We start from the raw sequence: 13,388 nt of genomic DNA on the forward strand, positions 1-13,388 counted from the left end.
TGACGGATAGGGGAATTTTTTTCCACACACATAATATTACATATTATGTTATAAATTTTAAATTACTCGTGTTCAACGTCCTTACGAAGTACCTACCTAGTCTTTATAAGTGAAATTATGATTTGTTCGATGGAATACTATACGTAGGCTAAAGCTACAATTGTAGTAAACAATTGTTTAACAGTGAACCGAATAGAAGTAATTAACGACAAGGGTTAACAAAGAAATGGATCGATTTCCCTTTTGGTCGCACGCATAGTTTGTGATGAGTGAACAAACGGGTCGGGTGGGCACGCGACAAAAAATTATTGTGATTTTCTGCCGAGATATGCGTACGCGAAAGGGTCACTAGCCACAGACTATGTCCGTTCACCATTAACGTACTATTTTCCCTCCGGTGTGTCGTAGATGTATTATTATAATAGCTATAGCTAAAGGAATAATATGAACAAGTATGGCTATATAGGTGCCCCAGTAGCCATATACGGCTCGTTTCGCATTGTTTCGGACACCACAACCACGGTATGTGTGGTATACGATACAAACCTACACGATTTCGTTCGTCCGGTATCAAACTCGACCTATTCTAATTATTATCATATGTACACCTACCTAACTACCTACCCACCTACCTGCTGAAGCGGCTCGTGCCCGAAAGTTATTATCTCGAATCGCTGACCGCGACGTGTACACTCGGACAGCGGTCGCGCACTCCTTCATTATTACCTCGCAGCAGTCTGTACTAGTCGTTTGTGGTGGGTTTAAATTTCGAATTGGCTACACATTAATAATAAAAATCAAAAACACGTATCGTGGTATCACTTAAAACTGATTTTCGGGTTAATTGTCTGTGCAACATTAGTATATAACTATTATTTCCTTTTAATATATTATAAGCTTTACCAACTGACCTAATAGAAAAAAACAAATGTTCAAGGAAGTTTATGAGTATAAGGTAAAATGTTATGGTATAATGTCAAAATAAAAATTATTGCATGTTCAAAAATATTGTAAAAAAAAACTCTTTCCGTAGAGGTTTTTCCAATGATCCTCAACACTAAAATATATCTCCATAATATCTTGCATATATATTTTTTATCAGTGCAATTATTGTGCAATACGTGATAGTAGTTTTTTTATTTATAAAAATAATATACTAAGACGTACCATATTACAGCGATCTGATCTAATAAAAAGTGCACATTAACTGTTAAAATTTTAAACGTTCAAAGTCTACACAATAATTCTTAATACAATGCATCAGTGAGTAACATAAGTAGAAAGATCATTGTTTAATGTATGTTTATCTGATTAACTTTTTTATTTAAAAAATGACCCTGAAGTAAAATAAATGCATAACTCAGATATATTAAATTTAAAATTATTTTTGAGTAGTTAAATTAAAAAATGTATATTGTCAATAGAAATAAAATCATTGATTTATATTTTAACCATAGTTTTAAGATAAAAATTCATATTATTTTGTATTCAACTAATTTTTTTATATTAATATATTAATTACGTATGATTATATACTCACACAGACCTATATAAGGAAAAAATAAATGTTTTATTCTAGAATAGATTTACGTATTGGTATATAGATTTACTTACTATTTAATAAACAATGTAACACACTTAAATATAATCGTTGAATTCGGAAAAAAATTATGTTTTAAAATACATCATAGTAAATCCATAAAGTTATGTTTCATTAAAATACCAGTTATTGTTGAAACAGAATTTAAAGAGGAGCTCCAAACAAAAATATAGTTTAATGTTGTTAAAAATAATGGTTTCACTCTAAGTAAGTACTAAATTAACGTGTTAAAAATGTTATCATAAAATTATATTTTATGCATATTTGCAAACAATATCATAGTAAAGCTGGGCAAATTTTTTTTTAACGCAATACAGTTAAGTTGACTATTTTTTTTTTCAATTAAGTTAAGTGTTAACAAACTGCATCAACTTGGCTTAACTATAATTAATGAGTTAAGTAAAAAAAAAAAAATTCACAACAAACTTGGATTATTATTGTCCATGTTTATGTCCAATAAGATATGAGTACGAAGTGTTACTTCGTATGGTAAATAAATAAACAATGATAACAAAATAAAAGCTTATAAATAGCCGATTGACTAACCAATCGTGGCTACTGAAAATTACCAATAGTAATGAAAATAAGTACAAAATAATACTGTGCAGTGTATAAAAAACATGGAATAAAAAAACTGTATCCATGTATAATTTATTAATTATTTAGTATATTATACATTTATAAAGGTATCATTATGATTATAATATATTATAAATTGAAAGGGCCACCACAATTCATGAGAATCGTATTAATAATAAATCAATAAATAAGTATTAAATAAGTATTATGAACACAATTCGTGGGCTCACTGTGATGTTTTTACATGGATGATTAATATCGTAATCATTATGATAATTTAAATTTTCCCTATAAATAAAAATCTGAAATCCTACATAATATAATATCGTTTTTTTTTTTCATATTCTACAAACGTAGGTATAATTATAAACGGTATTTAACAAAATATTTGTCTGGATATAATGTAAATTCAAAATTTACTTAATACGGAATATTAAAAATATTATATGTTGATTTTAAGTTAACGTAGAGACAAATCAATTTAATTAAAATTAGGTAATTAAAACATCAAACTAGTAAGTTAAGTAAATTGATTGAAATCAACATATTAACTTGTTTATGCCCAGCCTCCCGTAATAGGCCATAGCATATCTTTATACGCTTATCATCATTGCGTATGTGGCTGTGAAATGAGTACGAGAAAAAGTAGCTCTTCATAAAATCTGAAATAATTTTTGAAGAAAAAATATTAGTTATCCTATGTGAAAACTATTGAACGGTAACAACAGTATAATTATAATTCAAAAGGTTGATTTGGTAAAGTTTCACTTTTAAATTCCATCATCAATGATTGCATATTATTCAAACGACGATCGATTTAACTTATGCCCGTGTGGTTTCTAGGTAACTTGTACAGGGGTGTGATAAAGACGATGAATACAATAGTATCAATGATTTAATAGAAAGAAGACTAAAAAAAAAATGGGGGTGGATGGTGGGTTACATAAATACGAGAGTTCAAAATAGCGTGCAGAGACAACTTGCGTTATTGCACTCAGACAAAGCTTTATGAAAACTATTGAAAGGCAACGACAACCTTATATCTTACAGATGGAAAATGCGTCCGAGAATGCACTTCAAACACAAATTCTTCTGCTCCCCCGATACCCGCCACCGCCACTCATTTCCGGGTGGTCGGCTTTTGTCTGCCTACGAAATATTATCACGTCTATATATATATTAAATGTGAAAATGTGTGCGTATGTGTTAGTGTGTGTGACATATGTACATGTGTGCTGGTAATATTGAGTAATTATATATAATATATAATATTATATTGTAAGGACTTCAATGTTCTGTAGTTCTGTTCTCAACATGTTTGTCGCTTGCGCGATACCAAGATACAGTCTTGAGTTAGAATCCCACTCAAAAACTGATAAGAATATTTGTGTCATAGCGTACACAAAACAACACATTTTAACAGTTAAAGGAACGCATGTGAATATATGGGATTATTATAATAGGTAAAACAAAATGTATAATATAAGTCTGATGCCTGGGGGACCAGGCTATCAATATGATATTATAACATATCCTAACTGGTGGATCCAATCAAGAACGAATTTCCTCGACTTATCGGAAATCCTTGAGACTGATTCTTTAAACAGAAAATTAATAATTATTAATTTTTTTAAAATCAAATGAATCATGTATAATATTTAAAAAAGTGGGTAAGTTGATGTCGCTCTGCTGTACAGTCCGTTACAAGTGGGTCAATGTATAATGGATTGTGTTAAACTTGAATTCAATGATATAATATCGAAAAAGAAAAATGATTCTAAGTAGAGACAGTTTATCAGTCTGATTTTTTTATTATTTATTATGGCCTTTGAGTTGAATTATTATTATAATATTATAATGTTTTATTTGTTGCTACGGTGATAAATAAAGCGTTAAAAATTAAAATCCCATTTTTAGCGGTTTTCGTAATTTGTTGGTTGTTTTTCGTGTGGTATTAAAAAACTATGAAGAAAATCGAAAAATGACCTTTTTAAAGTACAATTTTGATACAATTTGCTAAAAGATAAGGTACTATATATGTTGAAATCGAAGCACTTCTTCTCGTAGAAATTTTGTTTCATAATATTAGCTCAGCTTTCATTAAAATAATATGTAACCGATGGGCGTTGATGCCAATGTTTTAAAAAAAAGTGTATTAAAAAAATAAGATTTTGGTTTAGTGCTCACTCGTGATCCAGAGACCCAGTAATAATTCTTTAACATATTTAAATTATTATTAAAGAAACGCTCCGAAAATATGTATTGTAGTTGGGGTTCTTGGATATTTGTAATACTATCACGTATAAAATTATAATTGAGTGGTTATAACTCCACGGATACTTACAACAATGTTTTGTGACATAAATTATTAATAGTTTATTTAAAACAGTTTTAACAGGCGCTTATAAACTAGATTCATTGTTTTATTATACTAAGAAATAATATATTTAAAAAAACCATTATAAGAGCATATTTATATATAACTATTTGAGTAAATCATAATTATGCAGTATATTTTTTATGAATTGTTTCTATAAGTTAGTTTTTTTCAAATTTAAATTGAAATAAATTAAAATTTGCACAATAGAGAACATTTTACTTAATAATATAATCTTTTTATACGCTACTATTTGACTTATTAAAAATTGATTTTCCATAACTCAAAAAAGATTGATTATGGATTTTAATATTTTTACAGAATATAAATACTTACAATAACAGTTCTTAGTATTTAGATACACTTCTTTCAGGTTAAACAATCCTAATAATCATACAATACACTACTTATAACCCCATAATTATTTACAACAAGACCTAATAACCACATTCGCATTCACATCACGAATTAGTATTAACAACTCGGTCCTATGGAGCATGTCTTTTACATAACGCCAAAATATGTATTCTCTGAAAAATGTCACATCAACGAATAGCGTACTTTACTATTAAAACTTTAAAACGCAATAATATATTCTTCTATACTTTCTTACTGATTTATCATATATTTTGTGATAATGTTGTGTGATGGTAAAAATAATATATATGATTCCACTTGGCCACCATTACAAATTGTGATGTTGTCCGACCGCGTCATACAGTTTCCAACTAGCACCCACTTCACAGTATAGTAACCCACTCATATATTTTCTTAGAGGATGAGGTATAGTGTTTTGTAAATAGTAACATAATACTAAACATATATAAATATATCACGCCTTGATCTCTATATACTACCCACTTGTGATAAGAATAAATAAAGATCTTAGGCCCTAGGGTAATCTCAATGAACTATGTAATTTTTTCCAAAAAAAATATTTTCATGAATATTATATTATATTAATATCATTTATATGTTTGCTGTGGTTTTATAGATTACCTACCTACGTCATATAATTTTGACTGCGGCAATAAAAAAAAACAAAAAAAGGACAATTTAATATGTAGGTATATTTTTGTCATAATCTTATTATAGAAATAAGTTGTTGCAATGACTATAATGTATCCATTAAAAGTTCAAACTATCGTTATTGAAAAATTGATTTCTGTCAGACGCGTACAACACCCAGCTATATAATACTACGATGCATTAATGTTGCATATGATGTAATGTACAAACTTCGACACTTGTGAAATACGCTTGTTTTTATAATTTTTCATCGATAATAAAAAGCCCAAACTATTGGAAAATAAATTATATATTAAACATTGAACTGTGGGACAAAAAAAAAAATGTACATAAATGAACGATCGTAGTTTTTAGTTTTTATTTTTTATTCACATTTTTATTATGCTTCTTACTCAAAATGTATGTTTACTGTTCTTTAAGTCAACTTGATAAAAAAAAGAAAAAATTTTTTGAGTGGTATCTAATATAGGATCTATAATATTGGCGCATACGTCTTTTCTCATTATTTGGAAGTAAAACCTAAATCAACACATCAACCTTTTGATTATAATAATTATAATTATTTACTGCTAAATAAAATGAAAAATGGATATAATTCCCGTTGAAATACAATTTTACATCTGTTATATTTTTAATAAATTTAGAATAATATAATACAAAAACCAAGTTTTTGATACAATATAACTGCAGCATACTATTATGTTACCTACCATAAAACATGATTAAATGATTGATACACAGTGGAAATATAAGTTTATAGTATAATATTGATATAAAATTTAAAATTTAAATACGGACCACATAATTATTATAATATTGGGATGATATTCAAGACCCGAAATGTTCAGGTACCTACCCACATTAAAGGCACATCCAAATATCGACAGTCAACTTTTAAATATATACCGACATATAATATATTTAGAATATACACTTTGTGGCGTAGCTATAGTCTTTAAAAATCTATACCTAAGCACCGCAACTTTGTTTTTTTTTTTTACAGTTTAAACACAATATGTATAAGATGGGTCCCAATGGAATTTATTATCGTTAGTAATCACATTGTTTGTTAAACGCTTGATAGTATTTATTTTGGAAGAAATCCCGAAAAAATTATGCAGACTATGCAATTATGCTAAATATTTATTACGTCCAATTCAAATATTCTTAAGAAGACTTTTCTAAATTGGTGGTTTTCGCTGTTTAAGTGATTTGTATGAGCTCAAAAACCATCGATATATTAATCGGTTGTACTTCCATGTTATTATGTTCTGTACAAGTCTTAAAGACGACCGATGACAGCGGTGTTGTAATAAGTTACTTATAATATATATTTTTACTAGGAATACCATTATTTTCCGCCTAGTATACCATCTCTACCGCCACCACAGCTTGCTATTGAGGCAGTTTCTGTTTATCGATCGTTCGTAAACAAGGAATGAAAGTCTTCTTGCATTTGAGAATAAAAATCAGTTTTATTCTTCTAATTTGGATGATGATAAATATTATGCTCTTAAAAGTTAAAATTTAAAATCATATTATATTTTTTGATTTCTGTATGTTATGTCTGAAGAAGTTATGCATTAATATAATGTACCAAAGTAATATACATAACTAGAGCGTGGATTTTTAGGTTCTTAAAAGCTTAAAATATAATTCTAATATGCTCTAAAAAAAACCTAAAATATTCTCTATAATATGCTTTAAACTTTTAAATACCATAATATGATTTTTTTTCAAAATAATTCAATAAAACAATATTTAACTTTATACTGATACAGTATACACTATCATTCTTTTGGTAGGTAACAGGTAAATTATTGAAATATAAAAAATTTAAAACAATTCATACATAGGTATATAAATATAATGAAATATATATATAAAAAAATAAAATATTTTAATAAAAACAATACATAACTTGCATGCCCTTTGGTGACAGCTAAGTTATTTAAATATAAAAAATGTGATATATCAAAAACGATATTAATATATTATGTTATATTAACATGGACTAAGAGGAACAGAATGACCAACATTACCAATTTGATTACAAACAAGTAGATAACTGAATTATTTTTATTTTTATTATTCTTATATCAATTTTTTTATTTTTTCCTAGAAAATATTGCTGCTAGAAAAAATCACAAACCGAGAAATTAACAATATACATGATGTTTTAGAAACAATAATAGAATATATTCTAAAATATGTAAAATAGGCCAAATATTCTCTAATGTCCAAAATATGCTTTAATATGAAAAATAATTTTTTTCCTAAGAACTCTTTGATGGATAAATCGTCCACATTTCTCATCTTCGTAGAGCTGCATAAAGCCAATAAAAATATGTAAAAACCTAAATATCCGCGCTCTATACCTAACCAAAAATAAGTAATTTATTTATAATATATTTAAATAAATGGTAGATATTACTTTATTTTTCCATTTACGTTTTTATTTCATATCAAATATACGAGTAGCTCAATGTATATTTAATTTGTTATTGCGATTTTATTATTTGAATTTTTCATAACTCAATGTGTGTAATTATTTCTAGTTCTCAGAAATTAATTTTTAATTTTGTTACTGTAGCATAGCCTTGATCTTAAAATATTATATAAAAAAAAATAAAATTGGTAAAAGTGAAAGTAATACTAGTACCTACATAGAGAAATTGAAATTAATAGCTAAGACTACAATTTAGTCATATAGTGAGCATCTGAACTAAATTTTTAGGACAAACAATGTATTTTTTAATGATCAAAAAATATAATATAATATTTTCAACCTTGTTCATATAGTTTGTTGAACAAAGGGTGATTCACTAATCACTAATCATGCTTACCCCTTTTTTCTTCTTTGATAATATGTTTATTAAAATTGGAATTTTTATATATAATTTTTAATTATATTAAACAACCATTTTTAAATTATTTTATTTTATGCAACTTAAGAATTGTCTTTAGTCGATAAAATCTTTTTTTAAATGTAATCTGCCATTTAATTGTAAATTAATAGGGAAGTGATTTTTTTTTTTTTAATGTTGATGTAACTAAACCCAAAATTGGATGCATAATAGTTTTTGAGTTATTTAACTTTGGGTACTAAGGATAATATGTTCATGGTGATGGGTTTGTAGAGATTGATTCTAAAGTTATAGCAATTAATATTAATCTATTAACATTTTATATTTTGTAAAAATTGCCTGAGTTTAGTAAGTAGGTACAAGATTAATTATTACATATACAGGTCGTCCTGTAAGGATTTACCTATTGCGATATCTTCTGAGATAACAAATATATCATAAATCTGTTTTTTTTATTATACTCACAAAGACAAAGACTACATAATATATTTAATTTTTTAATTTAATTTAATTTTTGGTAAAAAAGTTAAAAAATGTATATTTTATTTTTGAAACAATTGAAGATAGCCATTTTATAGAGTTTATTTTTCTAAAAATCTTGACCTTTCAACATTAATTTATTTACAATAATCTCATGATTTTTAATAATTTTCTTTAGTTTAAATGTAAAATAGCAAAAAACCGGTTTTTATCCGAGCGGCGGTTCCCCTTTACGGCTAATGAGTATACCATTACGGGACATCTTGTATACTATAGTTGTGTAACACAATTTTTAAGAACTATTATTCTATTGATCATTTACTTAACTGTAAAAAATAAAATCCGTTATTTGATCATTTTACGTAGGTAGGTACTGTCTTAGTTACAGTATTTACATTGAAATTAAATAAATAATGTAATAAGAAATTGTAGATCATAACTAGTAATTATAAATAAATAAAGCAAAACATTATAAAATATTGATTAAGTTCAGGAATAATAATATAATAAATTAATAGCTGAAAAAAATGTTTGCGTATATTATATTATATTATAATATTATATATTTATATTACATCTATTTTATATTTAAAATGGAATATATTATTAATTTAACCTTATGAAAAGAGACAATTAGGTATTAACCTTACCAAGTTCATAAAGTTTAATAACTCAGAAACCACCCTTTAAAATATAAATTTAGATACATCAACATTGTAAAATAAATCATGATATTAAAAAATTAAATTAAACAAGTGTACCTCTACAATAAATTAATACTTTGTATATCACCACAAGATAATATTTAAATGATATAAACATTCTAAGCATTTGAAAATATGGTCTTTAAAATAGTTTAAAAATACAATTTGAAATGCAATTTTATAGATCCAAAAGGGTGTAAGAATGCTTAGTGAATCCCTCTGTATAGTATATATTATATAAATATAGGCATAAACCAAGGGGAGAAATTTATCTCATATGAAACATCTTCAGACAGATGCTCTTAAGTGATATTCTGCTGTTTCCATATGAGATATATAGAATATATCATAACTGGTTTTATTTCGACAAACATCTCAATAAGTTGGATTTTGAATGAATGTTTTTTAACATTAATGTTTATGAAAACAGTTTTATTATTCATGAGTTGAGTGCACTAAAAAGTAATTGGACCCGAAATTGTATCTTGTAAGTGACCGAGTTCCTCTCAAGTCACGTACCTACCTCTCTTCAAACAAAATGCCAAATTAACGTGGTACTGTCAGCTTTTATAAATTCATAACAAAATCTCCATTACACTGTTAGTTGGGTTATCATTTTTCAAAAAACATTGGTTTTTGCGGTACACATATGTGGTGGGCTGAACTGAAATTTTACCGTTACAGTCATTTTATTGTTACTTATAACAAGTTGGCACTTTTAAGTTTACATTAGTACATTACTTTTTTTTTTTTACTTTTTAAACGATTATACATAATATTAAACACTCAAACAAGTCTCATTTAATAACATTTGCCAAATGGTTAAACACAATTTTTTAACCCCACCATTTATTCATAATCTAATTATTTAGACTATATAACGTTTAGAGCATCTTCAAATGTTGATCATCCATGGCGTCTATTATTCAATATTCACTGCAGGACAGCGTCTGCATATGAAAGGGTTTGAACAATTTTTGTCCATTAAAAATTGCACCTTTGTACTACGAATCTTATTATAATAATATATTATATAGGTTCACGCCGTTTTTATGAGCCATGCGGTAACTAATAAAACGCTTATTTATCGCTTATTTTCATCGCTTAGGTATTCGTTTGCACGTTAAAACTTTGTCGAGAGAAATTTGGAAAGTTTATGTGAAAAACTCGAGTTTTGCTGACTTGAAATATTATGATATCGATTTGATCTTATACCACCTTCGTACGTAAAATAAATGATGAGTATCAAATATTTCAGTGGCTATAAAAATCTCTAAAGTCGGCAGGCTTTTAGCGTACAGCGATCACAAATGTTCATAATTTAATTCAATAGGGTATTGATCTGTTCAACTAATTACACAAATTTTGTAAGTTGATTTTTATTGAACTTGTAAAGAAAATGTTTGCAGTATTATACAATATGTTATACGTAAAATTCAGTATATCAGTACATTTTTTGTATGAATTTTGTTTTACATTTTTAAAATAAAGTACTACGTACGATCAATTTCTAAAATTATTAAAACCTTATTATAACCTCCGAATTCTAATAGATGTCATATAAAACGTGTTAATATAATATACCAGTCTAATATCTTAATTAGTTCATTGGCAAGTACTTAAATAAATATTATCACGCTTGTAGAAACATTTTAAATGCTGGTCAACTCGATTAAAAAAACAACGGTAAAAAAATATCATTTGATAAAATAGATTTCGGAAAAACGTGCTATTTTCTAACAGTAAAATTGAATGAATAAATTTACCGAGCTCCCGTCATCTCTGATTGGCATACTATCGACGTAGATCATAATAATCGAAACGTCGATGAAGTTTATCAGCGTCTACAGGCACACACTTGCTTTATACCAACTCGCATACACTTACATATTGTATTATACAATAATAGAAATAGTAAATAAATAAATCAGACTTATGTAAAAAGACGATAATATAATAATAGTGATCAAAACGGGCGCATATCTCTGGATTTGTGAGTGTGTGGGGTGTATGTGGGTGTGTGTAACCCTATTGTTATTAATCCTGGTGCTCGCTAAATGCGCGGTTGCCATGCCGACGTCGGTGGCGTTTGAAAAGGACAGCAGAAACAGCCCGGACGGCCTTGTGTGCATGTGCAAATAACCGTCTCCACGGCAAGTGATTACCACAAATGACACACACGCACACGCTCGTTGGCATTAAATTATAAATGTATTTATGATTATATGGGTGGGGGTTGTCTGGCCGAAAATCTAGTGACCGAAAGTCTAGTGATCGAAAAAAAGTGATCGAAAAGGTATCTGGTCGAACACTTTTTTGATCGAAAAATATAATATCGAAAATGCAAATGATCGAAATGTTATGTAATCGAAATATGTCATGGTCAAAAAATATATATTTTGTGTTAATTATTTAAAAAAAAAACATAAATTATTATATAAAATTAATTTAAGTAGGTATTATAACGTAGAAAAAAGTTGTTATAAAATATTAAAATAATTGGTAGTTCTAGATACTAGTATAACTTATAAGTATTAGTAAATAATATAATATAATGAGTAATTAAAACTTTAAATTTTGAGCTATTCCTCTTAAATACTCTAATAAATCATAACCCGGATCAGCTAATAGTCTTTGTTGCACTTCTTTTAAGCGTATATTGTGGATTTTACTTGAATTTTCATATTTTTATTACTACGTCCATAAAGTAACATCTCAATTACTGCTTCAGTTTCGTTCTGAGTAGATTGTAAGGTTTTGATTAATTTATGCAGTCCTACGACAAATAATAATAAAATTAATGATATAATTAGTGATAAATAATAATATCGATTTCAGACAAACCCGGATGTGGCGATATTAATCTGTTTAATTTTCTATGCCAGGATTCTGCCGTATTTGTCGTCCTGGACAATCCTGATGATAACCTTTCAGCTACAGACCATAATTCTAGAGGGAAAAGTGGAGGTGTGTAAACTGATTCTTTTCTTGGTCTTCCTCTTGTTTTCATAACTTGTCTACCCATTACGTATGAATGTTCAAAATACTTAAATAGACTTTGTTCTTCTTCATTGCTCCCAAATAATGGTTTGATTATGGCCCAACCTTCCTGAACCTAAAATATTAAATGTAAAGATATAGAAATAATACAATAAAATAAAATCTATGCAAATTACAATAATATAATACAAACCCTATCAACTGGTAAAAAGGCCATCGCAGGTAAATGTCTAGCAAAAAGATTGAACTCAGGATCATTTGCATATTTCGTCGATAACCCAATATTTTGAATTTTTCTATAAATACTCTGGCATAAATGGAAAAAACATGTTGAATGAGTTGCTTGGGGAAAATTTTCAGTTGAAGAATTTATGGCCGCTTTTTCAAAGTCTGTTATTATTTCCAAGTCATTAGTTCGTGCAATATTAATATTGTTTTCGAGGCAAAATTCATTTAATATAAAAAATACTTGATTATATAGCTGTTCACTTTTACCATTCATCAGAGCAAATACTAATGGTACGAAAATTTCATCGGTTCCGCGTTTAATTGATCCGTGAATAACATACATTTGTTCGAAAATTTGAGGGCAAGCCTTGAATGTTCCATCTGCTAACCAGCAAATAGATTCGCTTACATATTTACGGTTATCATTCGTCGTAAGCAATAGCAAATTTTCATTTTTTTTAATTAAAAATAATTCACCTTTTAGTGTTTGACACATTGTTGGGGCTAGGCATATTTCATCAATG

At 27.6% G+C, this 13,388-nt stretch overlaps 2 protein-coding genes across 2 annotated transcripts in view; one reads left to right on the top strand and one right to left on the bottom strand.

Annotated features, from left to right (window-relative positions):
* The window catches only part of LOC100164329, a 101,092-nt gene that overhangs the window by 36,904 nt on the left and 50,800 nt on the right, over nt 1–13,388 (top strand). The gene's annotated exons all lie outside the window — the stretch shown is intronic.
* On the bottom strand, nt 12,205–13,382 carry LOC115033426. Its single transcript, XM_029485952.1, has 2 exons — nt 13,342–13,382; nt 12,205–13,245 (listed from the first exon to the last, which is right to left on the bottom strand). Exons 1-2 carry the CDS (start codon nt 13,358–13,360, stop codon nt 12,809–12,811), a joined length of 456 nt encoding a protein of 151 aa, XP_029341812.1. The 5' UTR covers nt 13,361–13,382; the 3' UTR covers nt 12,205–12,808.

Source organism: Acyrthosiphon pisum, chromosome X (genome assembly GCF_005508785.2).
Source record: "Acyrthosiphon pisum isolate AL4f chromosome X, pea_aphid_22Mar2018_4r6ur, whole genome shotgun sequence".
In the NCBI taxonomy this organism is placed as follows: Eukaryota; Metazoa; Arthropoda; class Insecta; order Hemiptera; family Aphididae; genus Acyrthosiphon; species Acyrthosiphon pisum.